This window comes from Chelmon rostratus, chromosome 5, assembly GCF_017976325.1.
Source record: "Chelmon rostratus isolate fCheRos1 chromosome 5, fCheRos1.pri, whole genome shotgun sequence".
NCBI classification, from domain to species: Eukaryota; Metazoa; Chordata; class Actinopteri; order Chaetodontiformes; family Chaetodontidae; genus Chelmon; species Chelmon rostratus.
Genome location: NC_055662.1, coordinates 24,908,748 through 24,932,388, shown reverse-complemented (window position 1 = coordinate 24,932,388; position 23,641 = coordinate 24,908,748). Strand labels below are relative to the sequence as shown.

Genomic DNA, 23,641 nt, shown 5'->3' with positions numbered 1-23,641 from the left:
TTTATTTTTGGAATCCATTATAAGAGTCCTGTTTATTCCGACACCCTACTGAGCGACTAATGTTCGCTCAGTAGGAGTAATCCTTTCCTCATTACAAACATTGCACCGAAATTATTCCGTCATGCAAAAACTACCAATCTCAGCCATTATTCGTGCTCTACCACCCCCACTCTTCATCAGCTTTCACTGTAAAGCCAACCCCACTCTAATGTGTTCTTGTCCCACTCCTCTTCAGTGCCTCTGTGACGTTGGTTTTAGCTTTCTGCTTGTTTTGGAGAGGTGCTAAACAAAAGTTATTACCGTGCTTCAAGGGCAGCCCCAGCAGAAAGAGTCTCTGCTAAATGCGAGGAGATAAATGCATCTTTTTGCTGCTCTATTCTGGGCTGTTTGTTTACTCAAGTGCAAACACGACCTCTCAGAGACTAAATGTGTCCGTCATGTGATTCAGTTATCCTGCGTCTCTGCAGTGCATCTGTGGCGGTATCAGCAGCTAATATCCAACACCTACCTGCTCACTAAGAATAGCCTCCTCCTTGTATTACTTAAATGAACTTAATAAGATGGTATTAGGGGTACTGAATGGAGCGACTTAAAGGGAGGGGGCGAGGTCTGCCATTATGTTTGAAGGGCAACAACTTAAACTTGTGCCTCCAATCCAATTTGAGGTGGAGGGCCTCACGAGGTGCTGCATCATTCAGACTGTGAAGTAGGCTTGGAGCTTAAGTGGAGTCTCGTTTGTGTGGCTCATTAACAGATAAAAATCAGTGGATCGTGTTGGTGTGTTTGCTTGTGCTGTTAGTGCAGTTAATGGTGAGGTGAATCTCACATGCTGTCATTGGCTGCTTGACAGCATATGTACTGTGCACGGTGGGATCTTGAATTCTGATGAATTGAAGAGCTTGTCAAATGGCAGTCTATTTATGACAGTTGAGTTCCTTTTTTAGTGATAAGATAACATCTGGAGTCGGGGATGTACACTTTTCAATATTGCTCCTGTCACCTGTCATTTGCTGTTGGCCTAATAAGCGTGAGACAAGACCTTCTGGATGAGCTGGGCCAATCACAAGCAGCAGGTTAATCTGTACATACACTTAGAGCCTTGTACAGGTCTCTGTGGACACACACAAACAGACATATAAACATGCACGCACAAACACAAGCACACACGCTTTGGCCTATGCAGGCAAACCTCCACTGGATGCATACTCTAAGCAATCTCATGTCCTGTGTATGGGCAGCACTTGTTGGAATAGCTTATTTGCCTTAATCCAACAGCACAGACATGCAATTTTCCAGAGGATTAAGTGTTTTCAAAGAATACAGTTATTTATTAACCAAGAAGCATCTGGAACGTAGTGTAGTAGTTGGATTATGAGGTGATTTTAACTTCAGGGATTACATTAGTCTGAGGGGGGATGTCAGGGATGTCCTTGTGCAGCGGTGAATCTGTGAATGGTACAGTAGTGTTCTGAAGAGTGAACGCGATGTGTGCTCTTCTCTTTCAGGTCGGGAGATGTGTGAAGGAGCGTGACGGACGGCCATGGGACTGGAGAGACGGTGGCTTCAGGCTGTCACCACTGCTGTAGCCATCTGTCTGCTGAGTAAGTATGCTAATGCAAATATGGATCCATTGCATACATTTACAATGCATCTACATAATTAATGTCTCTTTGCAGAGCTTGTGGAGTTTTTCTCAAATGGTTGCTGCCACTCCTAAGTACTGAGTTGTCTTCATCAAAGCTGTTGACAAGCTGTTAATTCACAAAATACATTTATATTATCAAGACATTCAAAATATTTCCCAAAATTGAATAAGTCATCTGAAGCTGCTGCCACTGTCATCTTTTGAGCTGAGCATTTTGTCAGATTTTATGACACAGACAAGAAAATATATTCCTGAAGATTTGTTTATGCTTACTTGTTAAAACCAGTCGTGGAATGTAACTTAGTACATTTTCTCAAGTACTGTACTTAAGCACATATTCAAGGTACTTGTACTTTACTTTAGCATTTCCATCTTATGCAACTTTATACTTCGACTCCAAGACATCTTCAAGGAAAATATTGTACTCTTTACTCCACTACATTTGTCTGACAGCTATAGTTACGATACTTACTAACAGTTACTTTTCAGATTACAATGTTCATAACCAATGAAAACCATGTATCTCCAAATTTGGTGATTTTGAATGTGAATGTTTGTGATAAATGGAAGGATTAGGTGTTCCTTTACAGGTTGAGAAAATTCTCCTCCAGCTAAATAAAGTCTTTCAAAAGCCTCTTGGATTAGCTGGAAAATGCATTGCCACAAAGCTGCAAACAGGCTGTTTTTATGAGCTCATGAAAAGCTTGCTTTTTTAGAAATGCATGGTTCTCACAGGTCAGCCATGCTGCAAACACGTGATCGTATAGAGTACAATGCAAGGCCGTAGCCAACAGTATATAAAGTAGTGACAGTTAGCACAGCCTTAAACATCTACAGCAGATGCAACAGTCATATTAATTATTATAGTAAAACACTGACAGGGAACATTTCATGTCGCTGTGTGTCTTTCACGTTCACCACATTATGTAAAATTATTGCAGTATTTATGCTACTGCCACTTTTTGCTTTGTATGTCAGGTTTGGATTATGAGTTTGGCAAATTGTGCTGCAGACTAGAATCTGGGTCTGAATTTGTACACATTTTTACAATCAGTTGAAAGCCATTCACACATGGTCCACAAAGTAGGTTGTTTTACTAGCTGCATAAAGTGATACTGAAGAGTGAAATTATGCAAATGATATGAAATGCATCATGTTGTATAGTCAAACAAGTCTGATTTCTCATAAGACTTTCTGATTGAGCTGTTTTGGTTTGTAGTGTAAGACAAACAGTTGTTTTCCTCCATTTGTCTCTGCCATTTGTTTGCAAAGCTTCACCAAAAGTTCATTGTTTACCAACATCAGCAAGACCACAGGGGTGTACCACAAAATGAGATTAATGGGTTAGCAGGTATGTTGAGCCTGAAGCTGCAGTTCCTCTCTTGTAAACTGGCTAGATCAGAAAATCATTTTCTGTGTTTGCGCAGGTCATATTCGCACTTTAAATTTCACAAAGCATATCATACATACACTAAAAGAATGATGACGGCACAGAATGTATAGACAATTTTGGATTCGTTTTTCATGCTTGGTCCTGATTTGCTGCCAAGTCCGCTTTACGCTGCTGGTATTGCAGCTAATAGAACACCGATTAAAAAATTGATTCGTTTAAGAGCTTGTGAATGTGCCATTGTCATGTTAGAAATAAACAGGAGGCACTGAGAGTGCATTGAGAAGTAAAATACATGTTATATATTAACTTTCTGCCAGCATTCCTCTCTTGACTCATTTGCAGCACAGTGTTGCTTTTTGCTCTGATTTTTGTTCATATTCGTCATAGCTCTCCTTTATAACAACCTGTTCCTCTTGACTGAAGTAGTTTCCAAGCGATCAGTCCATTTTTTGCAGAAAAAGAGTCAAAGTTGCACCAAACTCCCCTTTTTATGAGAACACACACAGAACCTGATGAAGAAAATCTTGGTTAACACAGAAAGTTGATAACCACCATGCTAGCCCTTATCTCTGACTGTGGTTTTAAGTTTTGTTAAGTCAACTCATGCAAATAAAACCTGGCTATGTTGAACTTGCCCCCCCGCAGTGTCCCATGTTACAGTATTGAAAAGCAGTTGGCATATGTTACCCTTTAGCTGCCTATGTACAGTCTGAGTCACACCGTGATGAATCTGGCACAGCTCCCATTGCCTTACATTAGAGAAAGTGAAGAGGAGGGGTTACAGCATACACATGAATGGACGAAAGGGAATGAGGCCAAAATCCAACTTAAATAATATCTGTGGGTGTGGATTTAGATCAATCTGGGATTTATACTACCCCCAGCCCAGGCACGCTTCTCTGTGTGCGTGCATGTGTTCGTAAGGGGGGGTGGTGGGATTGATTGTGCTGGTCCGCAGACCATGTGTGTACCCCAGGGGGTGGTGGGAGGTCGGCTGGAGAGAGCGCAGAGGGTCCTGCTGCCCTGCATCAAAGTATCACCACAACCCCCCCCCTTCCGAGATTAAAGTAATCACCAGGCCAGATGAGTTGCAGAGCAAACACTGGCACCCAGTTGCGCACACACCCACGTGAGCACATGGCAGCGAGGGAGAGAGAAGAGACGCTGCTCCAGGTGTCACTAATGGGATTGCTGTGTGTTTGCAGGCTTTGCAGCTATACGATCTTGTCACCAAATGGCACATGGTTGTTTTACATGGCCTCTGATGGCCCAGCTTTTAACAGGGAACACTCTGGGGGAGTCATAGTCACCGTCTGATCCTCTTCAACATAGGCATTCATACATCAGTTGTTACTTCTTTCAACCTATATCCCACCAGCTTGTCTGAGCCTTGACCTCTTCTTGCCTGTGTGGCCCTGCTCTCTCCTCTCTCCCCTGAGATATTGCTGCTTATGTTTTACGAACTGTTCTCATCATAGCAAACAATTTTCAGAGGAATTAATGACCCAAAAAAAAAATTCCAGAGAGGTTAATCCAGCCTCTCTGGCAGCCATAGCTCTCGTTCAAAGGCCCATATTTCTCAGGCACTTATAGAGCAAGATTTATGTGTTCATTCAATTTTTACTGTTTATTGCCTTCTGTGCACATGTCCACAGTGAATTCCATGCTTTATCCTGGTGATATGCTCTTGTCTCTACAGGTGTGTCTCAAGGTGAGGCATCGTTGGTTCATGCCAGAGAGGGGGGCTCTGCAGAGCTGAGCTGCAGTCTCACACCCACAACCAAAGACGCCACCAGCCCAAATCTCTTCCCTCTGCATGTGGTGGAGTGGGTGCGCCTCGGTTTCAACGTTCCCATCCTCATCAAATTTGGAGTGTACGCTCCTCGTGTTCATCCAAACTACAAGGGTAAGAGTTATGCAGATGTGTTCAATTACACACTCGCTTCAGAAGCATGAAAGACTTATTTGTAACAACATGTGGTCCTTGGAGGTCCACTCCCTAAAGCAGACCTGTCAGACCTTGCTTTCACTGAATCTTCTTTTCCATTGCTTTAACGATTGAGTGCTCTCAGTAGACTCTGGAGCTACTGTCGCAGCAGTTTGTTTCAGAAAGGTTTCAAGAGAATGACCACCAATTGACAGATATCTCTAATTATGGTTCAGGAGACTTTAGGGACATTTCTCTTTTATCTTGAGTAGAATAGAGCGTGTTTATTGTCACTGCACAAATATGAGATTAAGTTTGCAGCTTCTGTACTTGATGAAAAAAAACAACAAATAAGGTAAAAATGGCACTGGAATAGCAATAAAGAAACAAACAACAATAAAAAAGTGTTCTGCAGTAGAAAATAGTGCCACAGCTTGGATGTGCAAAGCAGCAACAAAACCAGTGCAGTACAGGGGAGTCATCATAAATATACAGTGTGGATTAATGTATTAATCCCTAAAAACAGAGGTTATTAATAACAGCAACTGTCATTGTGTTGTTGAGGCGGATACTGAACAAAATGTCCAGCCAGTAACAGAGAATGAAGAGGAGTGGACCCCTATGTAACTGTATAGCTAGCTATTGGTGGCACAGTGCAGAACGTGTGCTCATATGAAGTCAGTTGTGGCAGACAATTATGGGGGCAGTCAGACAGTTTATGGGGGATACTTGGTGGACTGATTCAGAGCAGTTATGGCTCTAGGAAAGAGGTCTTGAGTTACAAGTGTCGGTCTTGTGTGAGCTAAGGTAGGTATAAGGAGGTTACACTGGTATTTATGAAGACTTGCAGAGGGGAAGTTTGGATGAAACAATACCCCAAATAGGTAATCCATCCAAACCACAATCCCTGTAATTACTGCTGGTGCTCAGTCTGTGTGTCTGAGGCTGCAGTTGTACTGCAGGGAGAAGGGGAAGGGCGAGAATGGATGTGTTTTAATGGAGGCAGTTAAAGGGGGGTGGGGTAGCTGAGCAAGAAAAAGGGGGGTACCAGTAACGCTGTGCATTAGGGGATTAAGAGTGTAGGTGGGGGCTTGGTGGTCTGATGACAGTGTTTTATTAGTATGCTGAGGGGTGACCCAGTAAGGGGAGATTGTTGTGCTGGAAGGAGGATGGATGAAGCATTGGGAATAATGGGAGTTTTCTTGCTGGAGCTCTATAATCCTGTCATTGTCTACCAGAGGACAAAAGACAAAGAGGGGTATCACAACCTCCCCTTGCTTTGCCAAAGCCAACAGGACCACTAGGACACCCAAAATCCCATAGTGTCCCAACTAGGTCACTGAAATGTGCAGGGAAGCCCTCTGCATTTGACGTACTAGAACTTACTTCAACAGGAGGTTCTACGGAGAATGAAAGCTTCACATTCAGAAACATGTTTGCAGTGTCTTGACAACTCAGGAACCACAGTTGAGGTCTGCAGGGGCTGAACCACAAACAGGCTGCCTCCGCTGGGCAGTTGGGCTGCATGTGTTTGGCATGTTAACCCTCTTGTAGGCCGTTAACCATGTCATTGTTTAGGAGCAGTCATCTGATGCACAAGCAGCCATAATGAAGTAAACAACATTGCAGAGATGTAGCTCAGAGTAGAAGACTGATTGGGATGCCCTAATATTTTGCCATATCCACGTATCTCTTGTCTGGTGTGGGCTTTAGCCCTGTCTGCCTCAGATCCTCATATCTCCCCTCCCACTGGAGGCAGATGGCAGCATGTGAAGCGTGTCAGCGCTGTGGGTCTAATGTATTCTACCCTCAAATTAAAACGTTGGGGGATTTCAGTTTTAACCACAAGACAGTCATGTAGGCGACCACTTCCTGATCTTTGTCTTGACTTGTCTGAGATCAAGAAGAAGACAGCAGGGATGAGACCTGCACTGTCGTGCACAACTGGGGTGGATTTACAGCATAATGGCTCAATATATATTATTAAATTTAAGCGTTTTCCTGTCGTTGCTTTGGTGGACTCATTGCAATGCAAATGCTGCTCATTTAAGTAGGCTAAAATAAAACATAAAACACTGCCTGTCCTTGGTCTGCTGCTTTGTCTCAAGCTCACTGATGCTATTGGCCATTTTTAGAAACTGAGATGAAACAATCAAAGCGATATCTCGGATGACTATTTCAGTCGTCCATTAAACCAACATTTTTTGATACGATATCAGGTGTATTTGAGATTGCACTTGCTGCACAGCAGCGTCCTTCTGTCGACCCCCTTAGACACCAGTCTGTCTAGGTCTCAGAGAGCTTCTCTTGTCTGCATAAAGTGAATCAGGAAGGTATTAGTACCCCTCGTCCCTCTTCCTCTCTGTTTCACACCCAGCATGCCCTGCAGGCCTGAACATTAGTCAACTCACAACAAAGAGGAAACAGCCGGATAAACTCTGACTGACACGCCATTATAGTCTGTTTGAGTTGTATTTGTTGAGACAATATGTTCAAGTCTTGCAGTGTCAGGATGGCTTACTGTTGCAGGGTTAGATCAAATGTCTCCTGTGTGCTGAAGTAAATCAGGAGAGACTGTGAGCGGGGGACTCCGACCTGAGGTTAGAACGACAATGGGCAAACCCCCCCGGTCTCAGCAGGCCTCCATCACGCTCTCAGTGCGACCTCTGAACACTGGAGAAGTTAAGGCCTGCATTTGTCACACAAAGGCACGGGTCACATACACACACTCAAATCTACACAAACTGTGAACTCTATAACCTTTCCCCTTGTAGACTTGAGTGGACTTAAATATTGAGCAACTAAGCTTTTGCCTATTTGACGATGCCAAAAGCAGAAAATAGCCCAGCTGAAAGGTGAAACTGATCACCTTTATCCAACCAGTTTTTCCGCCATAACTAGACCAGGATGGTGTGGGGCAAACAATGACGCAGTGAAAGAAGAATAGATGGCTGCGACTTGGGAATTTCTTGCTAGATGGCTTAAAGCGGCAGGTCATTACAAAGGCTTTGTTGCCTCATGCCTCAGGTGTGTCACTGGTCAGGTTCATATGAGAAGCATCAGAGTCAGTGCTGTGCTGGACGTGCATATCAGATTGTGTTTAAAGGTGGAAATGTTGTGTTGTGTCTCTTCTGTCACTGCATAGATCTACTGCTGTATGACCACTTAATGATAAGTGATGTTGGGTTTAATTTTTTAGCAGCTTTGCCCACAGTATTTTGGACATTTTACCAAGCTTGATGTCCACTAATGATGAGGATTATTCTTGAAGTGTTTTCCTGATGGGCATTCCAGCTGAGTAACTGAAGCCAATTTTAGGCAACTAGCAATTATTAACATCAGTTATCTCATCCTGAGCAGGAAACAGAGCCTAAGCTCTGCGCTGGAAAACAGTTCAAATGCCTCTCATAATCTCACTGGACTGAATTCCATATTTCAAAATAGTTTGCTCTGTGGTTGTGTCCGAAGGTTAATGCCGGCGGGACGTTGAGTGGCCGCTGCAGTGAAATTTTGGCACGTGAGCTGTGTGTGCTTGCTGGTGCAGGGGTTAACAGAGCCGGACAGAGCGAGAGGGACAGAGTTAACTGTAATCTATCTCACGACAAAGAGCTATTCATAAGAGGGTTAAACTGATTAGAGAGACAGGAGGATTGAAGAGAGAAATTTGGGGGAGTGGGAGGGGTGAGCTGTCAGAAGCAGGGGGCCAGTCCCAGACTTATGATTGTATTCAAATCAAAACACATCCCACAATGCACCTCTGCCGGACTCTCTTATGCACATACGGATGCACAAAGAAAAGCAATGCTGATGCTTCTGCAAACAGAATAATCTGTCTTCCTCCGTAGTTACCCCTGCCATTGTATCACATGTAATTCAGTATACCCCATGTATTACTATATCAGTAAGTACCAGTGGGAACTTCCAATGCAAAAATCACATGTTGATTCCATTCCTGTGGAACAGTAACAGCCTTATCCCAGAGCTTATGTAGCCACAAAACTACATGAACATAAGATACAACAGTAATACTTTAAAAGGAAGTGTAAATCAAATTAACAAGAATTATGTGGGTTGATGTGGTTTAAATTGTTCTCGGCTTGATTTCATTGCAGTGGGTTCACTTGCAGAAAAAGCCTCATCAATCTTGTCTTAAAGAAAAAACAAGGGGGGGGGGTCAGGCACTGCGAGACGAGTCCAGCTCCTGGCCAGCGGCACGGCTCTAAAAGCTGAGTTATTCCTAACCTGCCACCCACTGGGCGAGAACCTGACTCGCTCATATGAAGAGGGTGCGTCTTAGAGGTTCACACAGCACTAGTGGATTAGCGTTTCCATTTTCTACCCTTGGCTGCACTGCAGCCTGACCTGTTGGAAACAAGGGCTCATTTTAAGATGGACTGGAGCTGTCATGTGATAGCTGCTGGAGGAAAAACAGTGAGGAGGAGGAGGAGGAGGGTGGACATGAGAAAGGAGCAGCAGCTATTGTTTCAGCCATCCTCCCTGTCAACCATAGCGTCTAATGATGCTATTCTCTTGAGGAGGACTCGTGGACATTGTGGAAATGTAGAACCAGGGGGAGTGATGAATGTGTCTGCTGGAGAGTTGTGGAGCACAGAGGTCAGAAAGGTCAACCTCTCATTGGTTGTCAGTGGATTATCGATGCACATAATTCAAGTAACCTCTCCATAACCTCTTGCTCAATCCCTCTTTGGTTGAAAAACAGGATGGGTTTTTACTGATATGGTTAATCATTTTTCAACTGCCCTGTTCAATTATTGCAGCATATTTGCATTGTATCTATGCATCAGGCCATCGGAGAGAAAAGCAGCCTTTTTAGGGCGGAGCACCTGCCGGGCGCCATTTGAGATTTCAGTTCAAGTTCAAGATGCAACATTCAGATTTAAATAAAGCAACATTTGTCACACAGCGTCAGCCTTTTGTCCGTCTGCCTGAAAGGAAAACAGTCCTTTCTGTTTCTGCCTCTCATTTATTTCTCGCGCTCTTCCTTTTCTGCCTCTTGTGCCGCTGGATGTGACACAAGACTCTTTTCTCTTTTTTTTTTCCCAACCTAAACGCATTTTTCCCCTAACGGTAATTCTTCAAATCTCTGACAGTAGAAACCCTCCCCTCTCCGTGATCGACCCTCCCCTAGCCACGTTTGGCCCCGCCAGGTTTCTACAGCAACTGAATTCAAATCTAAACCTACAGCCCGGGCTTTTCTTGCCCTCATCACTATGGTAACCTGAGAGAATGAGGAGTGGGGGCTGCCGTCTCTTTGTAGTGATGGACAAGAGGGAGGCTACGGGAAAGGGTTAAGTGTTCGACATCAAAACCAGAATTCCCCTGTGGAGACCCAGGGGGCAGGGCACTCACCAAATTTTGAAAATCAACATGTATACACACCCACGTGCTTCTGAACCCACGAGATCAGTGCACATGGCCAGGCAGCCAGAGTTGCTATTAGCCACAGTGATCTTTAAGTATCCTTTAATATTTAGCCACACGGATTAGGTGTATGCTAAAGAGGGTTTGTGTGATTTTTCACGAGAAAGTGTTTTTCCTCTTAGCCTGCAGTGGACAGTTAATTCCATATCCAATTGGAAAGGGCTGCATAGGAAATGGGCAGCTCAGGGAGGATCCCTCATAGAGAGATAAAAGGAAAATGCCTAAAGTTATCCCCGTACCTGTTATCATCTGTCTGCACATTTCCTCCCTCCTGGCCCTGCCCCGTTGTTTGAACGATGCTGACTGAGATGAGAGGCATTCATTTTATGGTGCCTCTAAGTGAGCGCCGCCCATCAAATGCTGGTCTGTCTTTTGGGAGGTCAGTCAAACATTAAACCCAACTATTAAGCACAGCAACAGCCCCAGTCAGGAATGCAGGGTTAATTGTTAGCCATTGTTGTCTGTCTTTACTCTAAGTGTGTGTTTCACCCTGTCTTAAGGCCGCATATAGATTTAAATGAATTTCATAGCTTTCCAGACACTGCTGTCTGGAGGCAGACTGGTGTAAAGAATGAGAATATTGTGTTTCTTGTGATGCTTTTGCTTCAGGGTTGCAGATATTCAATAACTCTCTGCTCTTATATTCAATAAGTCTACTGGGGAAGAACCTTAAGATCAAATGAAGAGGCTGCCTTTTGTAGTTCCTTACCTTGCACAAAGGATTGAGTGTGACAGCCATTACTTATATCATCTAAAAAACTTGTTATCTGCAAACAAGTATGACGTGATGCCGGAAACTCCTCCACATTCCCCTGTTTACTTTCAAACTGCTTTGGCCAAGGCCTGGTATGAGCAACGTGTGTGTTTCCCCCCTGCACGCATCCTCCTGTCGTTTAAAGCCCTGAGATTGAAGGGGGGAAAAAAAGAGTTCATTGAGAGACGGAATAAAAGGGAGGGGGGTGGGTGGGAAAGGGTAACTTCAGTACCCTGAAAACCAGGCTGCAGTCACCAGGCAACCAACAGATCAAGTTTCAAAGCCTGACAAGGAGTTGTAAGAAGTGCGGAGAGGGAGCGGAGTGAGTGTGTGTGTGTGTGTGTGTGTGTGTGTGTGTGTGTGTGTGTGCGTGTGTGCGTGTGCGTGAGTGTGTGTGTGTCTTTGAGGGTGTTTAGCTCACACACAAGTTCAGAGCATGCATCTGCCGTGCTCCACATTGTTTATCTCTGCCAAACGTCCCTCACTGATAAACAAAATCAGGTGACTCGTTTCATTAGGCATCTGTTGTAGAAATCCCTTTTAAGCTGAAAACTGCAAAAATGAAAAGAGGAAAGGAGTCTTAAACACTTCTGATGTGGCAAAACGTCTGGGCAGTCTTCACTTTGATGAATAGAAGAAAAGAAACTTGTTCAGCTCAAGTTGTCCTTACTTGAATATATAAGTTTATTACAATACAAGACTGATGTCAGGGAGACATCAGACATGAAAACTTAAAGCGGCTGCATTCGCTCAGCTTCATACAGAATCACATATCATTAAGTCCCTTCCATTATCAGGGGAGTCGGGAACATCAACAAGGTTGCATTGTTACCTCCAGACGCCCAGAGTCTGCTTACATAAGTATGACAAGTGTGAAGGACAGTGACGCCCTCTCCGGTCAACTAACCGTGCCATTGCACAAATTCTTTCACGGCATTCCTTCATATCTATGAAATATCCATAAATTTGTCCCACAACTTCTATTTTAGCGATTTAATGAAGCTGCCGCCAAATATTCCTGGCATGCTCGTGCTATCTCTCCACTCTATAACCACCACCCAAGCCCTAAATGACAGGACACCATCTTTTTCTGTGATCTTGCGTATCATTACAATCATCGCTTGAGTGATTCATGTGTTTGCACTCAAACTTTCGGCCACTGACTTCTCATCCTCTGAGCTGCATATTTTGTCCACCGCCTCCCCTAAATCTTAGCTATGTGGTTGTTTTTTGTTTTTTTTTTTGCTACAAACAGTTGAGTTACAGTCGATGTCACTCTGAGCTTGGTTTTGTCTGCTAGCATAAAGTCTGACTTTGACTGTGGCCTTTGTGACACTGGATGCCTGTGTCCTCTGCATGGTAAGCCCTCTTCCTGCATGTGCTGACTCGGCCTGTCTGGCTATGTGTGTGTGTTGACCGTTTCTCGCTCTCTGTCTCTCACCCCTTCCTCTTCACACTCCCACCCTCACCCCTCCTCCCACAGGCCGTGTGTCGCTGACCCGGGGTGCCTCTCTGCTGGTGGATCGGCTGACCCTGGAGGACGAGGGCTGGTTCGAATGCCGCATTCTGCTCCTGGACAGCAAAACAGACGACTTTCAAAACGGCACATGGACCTTCCTCTCCATCACAGGTGCAGCACTGCAGGGTTTTTTTGGTCTCTGGAGCTGCTCCTTTCGTTGCTCATCACTGGCACTGTCCTTGTTTAGAACAGCCACAGCATGGAGCCTGGATGGGGCTCTGAAGGTCCTGGCAAACAGAATTTTCCTGAGAATTATTGCAGCGTATCACAGCGTTCTGTGTGACGCTCTGTGCACACGGTGATCTTGTCTTTGTTGACGCCTAGCCTGCTGTGAGCTGATGTCAATGTAGGAGTTGTTGTCAAGGATAACAGGAGCAGGACAGCATATGTATGTATTGTGTGGGTTTAAGATTAAGGTTAAATGCTTAAATCTGGCTCTTTTTAACCCACCTACATCCCACTCTCTGTCACACACACACCGGTTATGCCTGAGTAGAGTTAGGACTTCCATTAAAAGTGTGAAGTGGGGATTTGACAGTGAATGAAAGGCCTTTATGTGCTGCATCAGGTTGCATGAACACTGGACACCTCTCTTGCACATAATAGTATTACATGAGTTCATGGAGTGAATATCGTAAGAATACTGTACATGTTACCTTAGAGTATGTGTAGTAATCCCAAAGCTGAACTTATCACAGAGCCTTATACACAGAAACAGTGATGACATATTTGATCCAATCCCTTTCCAATTCAATAAGTGGATATATTTTTAGAATGGATGGTCCCATCAGGGTAGTATTAAGTCCATATTCTCCCCTTAATAATACATAACTGTACTACAAAAAACATAAAAGTCAGTCCAGATAGTTTTCGTAGGATTTGCTGTTTGGTGGTTATCTCAGTTATTGTGCTCCATTTACATTTGTGGAAATGTGAACAGTGTCACTTTCCAAATACAGTATATTGACACAGTTACTCATGAAAACCCATAAATCTCCTCGTGAACAGTTGAGGACGTTGCAGCCACGTATACCCACCAACTGCCCTTCTCCACACAGAGGAAATAAAACTGCTGAAAAAGTCTGAGGGTCATCTAGATAAACCTAGAGCATCTTCTGTATAGTAGGTGTTGCCTCTAAGCCGCAGCAAATCGACCACAACTATTTGGTCAACTCAAATAGTTTTGGTTGACCAATGACTTTTGCATTTAGTGCTCAAAGTCAAGTTAGTGCCTTGATTACCCTCTCCGTCCCATTTGAATATGTAAGTAAAGATAAATAGTTCGCTCTGTCTTTGTTCTAGCTCCACCTGTGTTTATCAAGACACCACCAACTTTCGTGGAGGTTCTGCTCGGAGACTCGCTGACTCTCAGCTGCGGAGCCCATGGCAACCCTCGACCAACTGTTGTCTGGCATAAAGATGAGAGCCAAATTGAGAAACATGAAAAAATAAAAGTGAGTTGGATTAACAGATGGCATTTGCAGTGTTTTAATTAAATACTTTATAATTAGCATTTTCTGGAGGAGTTGTTGCTTTGATGTTCCTTTGAAGCAAACTGCTTTGTTGTCCTCTCCACGACAGCCTCATGATCTACCTTCGACTTCACTTTCTGTTTGATCCTCCGCCCCCTTTTAGGTACTCAATGGTACCCTGTCTTTGGCCTCCGTCACAAGAAATATTTCAGGAGTGTACAAATGTCACGTGTCCAACACAGAGGGGAACCTGACCCACTCCACACAGCTGCAGGTCAAAGGTCAGTGGTCATCTGTCAATCACCAAGGAGAGACAAAATCTCTGCTTATCTCATGTTTAAGCATGTGTTGAGATGTGTTGTGCAGGTGAATGAGACACAGGACTGGGTTTTTGAAAATAACATCAATTACATATGTTTTTCTGGGACAAAAAGGTCCATCCAGATAGATTATGTTAGCCTTAGGCTTTACGATCTCATTGTGTGACTACAAACTCAGTGAACAGTGTGAGAGTCATGGTTACAGAGTCTATACTGCCACCTATAGCCCATCCCCTGCTGTTACATTGAATCATGACCAATCAACACTCAACACTGACCTGTTATACAGGTCTTGACTAACTGTATCACTATATGCACAAAATATTAACATCAAAGTCTATTATATTTTCTTCCAACTTGTCAAAAGGACCTCCAATCATCATCATCTCCCCAGAGGACACCACTCTCAACATGTCCCAGGATGCAGTTCTGCAGTGTCAGGCTGACGCTTACCCCTCTAATCTCACCTATCAGTGGCTGAAACAAGGACAGAATGTTTACCATATTGAGTGAGTACAGGTCTTTTTAAGTGTCCACGCACTCCATGAAGTGAAACGAAAATATACCTAATACACTTTCTGTGAAATGTAAAATATGACTTCCTGATTCCCAGACATAATTAGCCACAGTATCCTCGTGTACTTCGCTGGAATACTGGGAAGAATATTTAAAGGAAGCCTTTAAATAAACACAATAGATCAATTAGGCGTTTTTCCAGAGCATGCTGGTAATACAATCAATTCTAATTAGATTATCTATAAGACTATTATATCATTTAGTCAGAAGCACGCTATAAACCCGAGACAAAGGAGATTAGTGTTCAGATCATTGTGATATTTTCCATGCTCTGGTAAATAACCTTCTTAAATAATCGATTTTTATTCTCATTACAGTAAAATTGGTTTTCATCTCGGTTTGATAACTTCTTAAATTGCACCACGATTTGTGTATTTTGGTTTTAGGTCCCTAAAGTCCAGAGTGAAGGTTTTGGTAGATGGAACACTTCTTATCCCTAATCTCATCCCAGAGGATGCTGGCAACTACACCTGCATCCCAACTAATGGGATACTGACCCCGCCCTCAGCCTCTGCACACCTGAAAGTGAAACGTAAGGGTTTGATCTATTGACTTTATAAAACAATGGATGTCATCTATGTGTCATCTCTGAGGACCCATTGTGAAGCTCAGTGACAGCAGTTCTGGCTGTCACCATCTTTGCAGAGCCTGACTACTTCAAACTCCTGGCTAATCCAAAATTGGTCAAAGAGGTGGAGTGTGGGTTGCAGCTGAGACAGGTCGGATGAAGCCTGGTTGCTGAAACCTCGCAGCTAGCTGTCACTAAAAGTGGCCGTGCCCATAATTATGCTTAGCTTTAAGTTTAACATAAGTTAAATGAGTGAGTTATGTGAAAATTCACCTCTGTACAGTTGCCATGACCAGGAAAAATTAGCTACATAGACCAACCATTCAGTTTTTATAACCCTAACCCTGGTCAGGGTTGCAGGGGACGTGAACATTTCCCTGCAAGCCCTGGGAAAGCACCCCTTTAGTTGCTTTTTGTGATCAGTTCCTCTTACTTTACCTCAGACCCTGCGCGTGTTGGCCGAATGTCCCGGGAAACATACCTGCCTGCGGGCATGGAAGGGGTCATTGTCTGCCCTGTCCAGGCTGATCCCCCTGTGCTGTATATCAACTGGACCAAAGATGGGAACGACTTGAATCTTGACAACGTAAGCTATGTAGTGAAAATGCAATGTGTCTCACAGAGTAAAATGCCACACATGCCTCTTTAATCAACAAATAATTCTTTCCCCCTTTGATCTGTCCAGTACCCAGGTTGGTTAGTGAACTCGGAGGGCTCAGTTTTTATAACAACAGCCAATGACAATGCTGTGGGCATGTACACGTGTACAGCCTATAACAGCTATGGCACCATGGGCCAGTCTGAACCCACCCAGGTCATTTTGCAGGTAAGGCTGGCGCTCTCGACTTTAGTTGGAGAGAAAACATTTTCCTACAAGTGTACAAAGTTAAACATGGGTACAAGTTAAAAGTCTCCCTCCCTCCTCCAGGACCCACCATTATTTCGGGTACCTCCTCGGCCTGAGTATCTCCAGGAGGTGGGCAGAGAGTTGATCATCCCCTGTGAGGCCAGTGGAGACCCCACTCCAAACATAACATGGAGCAAGGTACAGGAGGTTTTCCACTCTGATCGGTAGAGGCTCTACACAAACATGTCTTATTATTAATACCTTATTTTAACTTGCTGCTGTCTGTCCTCACAGATTGGCCCTACTCCTCGCTCCGTGTACACTGTGTTGGCTAACGGCTCCCTCCTGCTGCAGCCACTCAGTAAAGATCACCATGGGGGCTGGGAGTGCTTGGCCACCAATCGTGTAGCGACTGTCAGTGTGGGCACTGTGGTCATGGTGCTGGGTGAGCAGGCTGACCTTCTCTCTGCAAATTAATATGCTGATATGTGACACCTTTTGTTTGTTTAAACATACAGGCGTGTTTTTCTCTTCCTCAGGCACCAGTCCTCATGCTGTGTCCTCAGTATTTGTCACCACGGAGATGAACCAGGCCAACGTGTCCTGGGTACCAGGCTTTGATGGTGGATACACCCAGAAGTTCACTGTATGGTCAGTAACACAGAATACCTACTGTACGATGCAGTTCTCAGCTGTCAACAACAATCCTGACTGTCTGGTCTGTCTTCATTTTGGCTGTTTTGAACTGTTTTTCCAGGGTCAAGCAGGCATCCAGAGGGAAACATGAATGGGCGTCTTTGCCTGTGCCAACATCCAAAAACTACCTGCTGGTGACCGGGCTGCTTGCTGGCACTGGCTATCAGTTCAGTGTCCTACCTCAGAATAAACTCGGCTCTGGACCGTTCAGTGAAATTGTTACTGTGCGGACACAAGGTTTGTTTTAGGTTTTCCTCTCTCCCCACAATGCTGTTTTGCTTTAAGAATATGTCAGTTTGAACTTAGTGGGTCTTTTTATCAGCTGTGCCAACAGAAACACCCACAGCCATCACCACTCTCCCAACCCTGGATCCTCCCATACTTCTGTCAGCCAACCGGACTGAGCAGGGCGTTCTCCTCCAGTGGTCTCCTCCTGAGGCTCCCTCCTCTCCACTGACCGGCTATGTGCTGCAAGCCCGCAAGGATGAGGGCCAGTGGGTCATCCTCAGCAGCAACATCTCTGCCAATCAGAGTGAACTACTTGTACAAGGACTGCTAAGGGTAATGATTAGTTATTATTTAGCGTATGTACTCTCGAAAGATTAGTCAGTGTGGCCTCTGTGTTTCTTGCTTTCACAATCTGGTTGCATGTAGTAACTTTAATCACAAGCATACTAATTTATCTAATGAAAAGCCTAATTTGTCTTTCTGTCAGGACTCCAGTTATGATCTGAGGCTGATGTCTCGTAGCAACAAAGTACTCAGCGAACCGAGTGAGTCTGTCAATGTCTCCACCATCGGTAAGTGCCTTTCTGTAGATGAACATTTCTTGCATATCGAGTGACGCTTCCGGTGTATTACTGGATAAAATTAATTCAAAATGTTTTTAGCGATGGAATCTGAGATCACCATTGTTGACTACCGGTCTGATTGCAGGGATGGAAATTTACCCCCTGCGCCCAAGTTTCTTGGAGGTCATCCCTGAGCCCCTGTTGGCTGGTGTGTTAGGAGGAGTGTGCTTCCTGTTTGTGGCCATCATCCTCTCATTGGTGACAGCTTGCTATATGAGTCAGAGGAGACAGCGCCGGCGCAGAAAGAGAAGACACGGTAAAAAAAAATCCTATTTATTTATAGATGTCTTGTTGTCGTTTTTAGTTGCGCACAGTGCAGTCGTTTGATTTCTGAGTCTATGTTTAATACACTTTGTCATGATCGGACTTTCAACTGTGCTTTTGTTTAATGTTTTATTCTTTTCTTCACTTTTCTTAGATCTCCCATCTGCCTTCCAGAAGAACTCATCTCCAGAGTGAGTGTCTTCATCAGTTCACATGCATGTTTTCATTTTGATTGTAACAGACAATTTAATGTGTTGACTGCTTATCAGTGTTTTCATTTTTTTTAAAGCTTGAATCTTTTTAATCAATGTACGGTTATCATAGCCATTAGTAGACTGTGGTGAAACAGTAAAAACAACCATTCATCATGTTCTGCGACCTTTAAACATTTTTTCAGAATCTGCAGGACTGGAAATGTTGTTTAAAGCTATTTTTTTGTCCGTGTCTTTCTTAGCGCCCGCTCACCTCCTCGCAGCCCAGACAGTGTTTTGAAGCTGAAGCTGTGCCCGCAGCTTCCCTTCTTCCCCAACTCCTCCTCCTCGCAGTCCGATCGGTCGTCCTTCGATAAAGGCAGTCGTGGGGAATACCATGACCAGCGGAAACAACTCCTGTCCAACTCGTCTCCTCCACCACATTACACACTCTTTGAGAGTCACCTAGGGTCTCAGGCCCCCTCACCAACTGCTCTGGAGTCCATCTCCAGGGGCCCAGATGGACGCTTCATCGTCCAACCACTGCAAGGGGGTTCCAGTCCCTCCAATAAGAAGAACTTGAAGGAGGACATCCTGCAAATTAATGGTGGGGCAAGTGGCTCAGGGAGCAACAGGACATCATTCAGGGACTCTCCAAAGTCAAGCATTTTGAGCTCAGAGAAGGACGAGAGGAAGAACTCTTCTCTCACTGTTGATGTCCCAGAGCTGAGCAGACCTCCCTCCTCCCCTGGAAGAGTACGAGCCATGGCCAGAAACTTTTCTCGTCATGGCTGCTTCTACTCTGATGATGAACAAGGTTCAGAGGCCCTGCTGGAAAGAGCCAGCTTCTATTCAGACAACAGTGAGAAAAAACCCAGTGATTCTCTCAGGAGGTGCCGTATGCCAGGCCAGGCTGACGATCTGTTCCTCACTTTGGCCAAGAAATCTAAACATCTGGATCGAGACAGACCACTCCATTCAGGCTACCAGCCTATGGAGAGTCAGTTGACTGATAACAGCACCCTGGTCTCACAACTGGACAGTGAGCTAGAGCGGGATAGCATCAACAAGTGTGTCCAATTGGCAAAGGAGAGGGAAAAAATGGAGAAGGAGCTGGAGAGCTATACAGCCGATCATAGAGGTCGTGGTCGAGGAAGAGATGAGCAACAGTCTAAGACAGAAAGTCCTCAGCGGGACTCACCAAAGTCAGAGGAAGAGCCTGTATGGAAGCCACAAGATGTTACCATCAGACAGAAACACAGGCCCTCTGGTCAGACAAGTCGAGTATCGGACTATCGGAGGGCGTGCTACTTTGGGAGCACCAGCAGTCCCATGGACCGGCTCCCTACGTCTCACATACAATGGGACATTAGCCCCGTTACATCTGTCACCAGCCTCATTCCTGTACAGACCCCCCGGGACACCACACCGCTCAGGTCACAGCATCCTCGCAAGTGTAGAGAAACCAGAGAGGACTCGTTTGCTGTTGATTCGTCACGCTCTCCAGTCACCCAGAACACCTCCCTCCCCATGCTCTCCCCTGATGTCACCTCACAAAGTCCCCCTGCCCTGTGTCTACAAACACCAGACAGAGCCAGGTCACTGAGTCCCCAGAGAGAGACAGATAGAGGCAGGAAGTCCTTGACTGAACAGGGTTTAAGGGAAAACACACAGGATGGAGGTGTTGCTTCAAGGTCTAGACATTCATACGCTTATGCAGGCACTCAGGCCTGGGATTCAGCTGCAGGAGGTCCGTCAGTTGACAGCCAGAGGCCTGAAAGTTCAGCCTCTGCTCCATATAATCAGCGTGAGAGAACTGCAGAAGTAGACTACGCAGCCACAAGGGACCCCAGTCCATCAAGTTACTCTACTTTGCCCTATGAACATCATGAAGTAGGGGCAAAGGCCAAAGAAAAAGACACTCAGGCCGAGGATGACCGACGGAGTTCTGGGTTTTACTCTGAGTTAGAGAGAGAGGGTGTCCGAACACGCTCCAGGAGGAGTGATAAATGCCTCTTCTCTGATAGTCCCAGTCCTATTTCAACATTGACTCTCGTAGAAGAAGTAGAGAGTGACCAGTCCCAATTTTCTGCCCCTGGAATGTCAGGGTCCTTCAAGGCCAAGCCTGCAGCTCCATCTCCCAAAATGTCCTCACTGCAGACAAGTGCAATTCTTGAATACCTTAGCCTTCCAGGTTTCATTGAAATGAGCGTAGATGAGCCTGTGGAAGACACTGAAGTCACAGACACTGCTGGGCGAAGTTCAGAAGTAAAGACAGAAAAATCCCCTGGGACTAAACCTGATGTGGTTCCTAAAAACTGGGAGGTTCATGTTCAGGAAAACCAGGAAAGAGGCTCAAGCCAAAAGGTTTGCTTTGAACCGACTCGTTGTGCGAGTGCTGCAGAATCCAACTTTTATGCAAGTACAAAACAAGGATATAAACACTCCTTCCAAGTGGAAGGTAGAGATTTTTCACATAGAGTGAGATTCCCAGATGAGTCAAGACCGTCGTCACCTGGTCCAGAAAAAACTAGCAAGCAACTTTATAATGAGAAAACACAAATTCGAGGTGGGAATAAGAGCACAGAGAGACCTGAATCCAGACTTGGATCCAGGTCAGCTCACACCTTGTTCAGTGCAGCTAAAGGCATGGCAGACATTGTGTCAAAACACTCACAGAGTTTTGTACACAGTAGTGAGTCTTTATCAGAGCAATCCCAAAGACAAGCTTCTCAGGGCAGTAGGACTAATAACATCGCATCACGGATATGTCAAGCCCCTGTGCCATTTCTAAAGAAATCCTTAAGCATAGGCCCCTGTCGGACGCTCTCAGGTATGGGACAGCCTCGTCCTTTCCTAAAGAAGTCTATCAGTTTAGGCTCACATAGGTGGGAGCACTTCGAGACCCCGAGGACGTATATTTCTGAGAAATGTTACTGGGACGAGTTCCCAAACCCAGACGTCAGGGTGAAGTCCTACAGTTTGGGTCGCAGTCCATCTTCCCTGCCCAGGCCAGGCCCCTCCTGGAGGGAGTATGTCCCATTCAGACGCCCCAGCATGGGGAGCTTAGAGAGGCCTCACCATGCACAAAGATCTTTAGCTAGTCCTTCCTACCTCACTCCTTCTGTGTACCCTCCCAGACAAACCTCAATCTCCCCGATGCTGGAACCCTCCGATCCACGAAGGCAAGCTGCCGTTTTCCCCGAGTCCTCCAGGTGGTCTCCCTCTTATCAAGATACCCTGAGGTCTGCCCAGCATAAATATGTCCCCATGCCCTCCTCCATCCCTGTCCCCCAGTACCAACACTGGCCAGGATCCAGAGGGGAAAGCACGAGACCCATGGACCCCAGGAGGGGCCCTCCGAGGTCCTATCTGCCCAGGGGCATCAGCTGGCCCTCTCCTTACTACGCCCCCTTCCCACCCAGGGAGGGGGAGAGTTACAGACAGCCAGACAGGATGATGGGGAGGGGTGGGGAGACAGAGATCAGGGAGGGAGGCAGGGCCAGTTATGCCAGTCAGAGCAGTGGCAGAGGTAGCGCCGGTCTCTTCCGACAGTCCCTGTCCATCACTCCTACACTCCTCAGCTCCCCCGAAACCACAGAGGAGAGCGAGCGGCACAGAGCTGAGATGGAGCTGCCTGAGAGGAGAGCGAAAAGGTGAAACGCCACCACACCTGGATGATAACAGCAAACACTGGAGTGTCTTCTTGGCAGAGGGATTTATTCATGTTGCCAAAATAACATTAACGTTGTTGTTTTGATGACTGTTGTCTGACCACTTGTTTTGTGTATCTCGTTAGAAGGAACACATCAGTAGATGAGAGTTATGAGTGGGACTCTGCTGATGCCTGCGTGGACTCGGAGGTCCTGGAGGCCATGAGGTTTGATCAGTCACAAATGGGTGTTCGGAGAGGCAGAGGGGAGCCCAGATGCGATCAAGCTGGTGGCCTCCAGGACCAGCGACGGAAAGGTGATCTTTTCTTTCACGCTCTCTCATTATGTGTGTGATGTTGTTGGTGTTGCATGAGTGTAATGCTTGATGTGATGTGATGCTGCATGTGTTCATCCTGTGCCCTTTGTGCTGTTTTTGTGAGCTTGTCCCATGACATGCCCATCCATGCATTTCCTCTCCCTGATGCCCTCCCCAGGCCCGTCTCCCTCAGTCAGCCCGCCAGTTTCCAACCCACCTCGCTGCCAGTACAGCCGCTCCCTAAGCGAGGCGCGTTTCAACGCTCTCCGCCAGGAGTACCAAGAGTACAGGCGGGCTCAGGAATCCATCTGTTCCCGTGAGCCCTGCCTCACCTCTGGCCACGATTCAGGCTCTGACTCCAGCTCAGCACTGCTCTAGCAGCTTGACTCGGTCCGTTGTTCTGCCCGCCCTCTCACCTCTGTCCTCTTGTTTCCACCTCTCACTGCTCGCCTGCCTGCATCCTTTTCTTGCCTGCTACTGCATCATCCACATGCAGTGATTTTTGTGCATGCCCAAACCTCTGCTCCTCAGTTCATAGTTAACATGTGTTAACCTATCAGGACTGTTCTCTAATGCTGCACTGCCCTTTGTCTTTCACAGGTATATCTAAGACAGACACCAAATAGCAGAGACAGCACTGTGGTCCGGGACACTGTCACACCTCACTGGAACTATGTCGTGTGAAAGAACTCATTGTTTAAAGTTTTTATCCTCTCTTACAGTTGACTAAATTAAGCAATTTAAAGAGACACTACCATATGCTGTATGCCATCAAATGTGACAGACTGCGCCTCCTCAGATGACGTTCTTTTTGTTGTACTTGTTGCATTGTGCTTTGCATAATGGAGCTGAGAAGGGATTATTTATTTTTCTAAGAAGCTTGCGCAACTGTATTTTTGGATTTTTTTTTTTTTCAACCTTGACAATCAGGCACACAGGGCTGCTTTGAGTAATGAAATGCTCCCGCTTCACTAGGATAGGCTGACAGTTAAGAATGACCTGCTTTATAAAAGCAGCAGCATGCGACATAATGAAGTTTGCATTTCCAGTTTATGCATCAAAAGACTTCCCTTTAATAATAATAAAGGGACGCTAATGACAATGTCGGTCTGTGATACCATCTGTAGGTGGAAATGTCTGTAGCTGCGGTGTCGCCTGTGTTGTCAGTCAGACGGTAGTCTGAGCATTTTCACCTCCATCTCACTCT

At 45.5% G+C, this 23,641-nt stretch overlaps 1 protein-coding gene across 1 annotated transcript; it reads left to right on the top strand.

The window, feature by feature from the left end:
- The first annotated feature begins 1,540 nt into the window (after positions 1–1,540).
- igsf9b (immunoglobulin superfamily, member 9b) lies at positions 1,541–21,925 on the top strand. The gene is made up of 20 exons (XM_041936482.1): positions 1,541–1,601; positions 4,738–4,944; positions 12,645–12,791; positions 13,983–14,134; positions 14,316–14,433; positions 14,840–14,981; positions 15,435–15,580; positions 16,060–16,202; positions 16,302–16,442; positions 16,545–16,661; positions 16,758–16,908; positions 17,003–17,144; positions 17,221–17,396; positions 17,482–17,720; positions 17,875–17,959; positions 18,096–18,266; positions 18,429–18,465; positions 18,729–20,832; positions 21,262–21,650; positions 21,763–21,925. Exons 1-20 carry the CDS (start codon positions 1,541–1,543, stop codon positions 21,923–21,925), a joined length of 5,031 nt encoding a protein of 1,676 aa, XP_041792416.1.
- Positions 21,926–23,641: the final 1,716 nt, after the last annotated feature.

Coding starts and splice junctions, on each gene's coding strand:
- igsf9b (XM_041936482.1), top strand. CDS start 1,541: ATGGGACTGGAGAGACGGTGGCTTCAGGCTGTCACCACTGCTGTAGCC. Junction 1,602..4,737: donor TGTAGCCATCTGTCTGCTGA/GTAAGTATGCTA, acceptor TTGTCTCTACAG/GTGTGTCTCAAGGTGAGGCA. Junction 17,397..17,481: donor TGTTACTGTGCGGACACAAG/GTTTGTTTTAGG, acceptor TCTTTTTATCAG/CTGTGCCAACAGAAACACCC.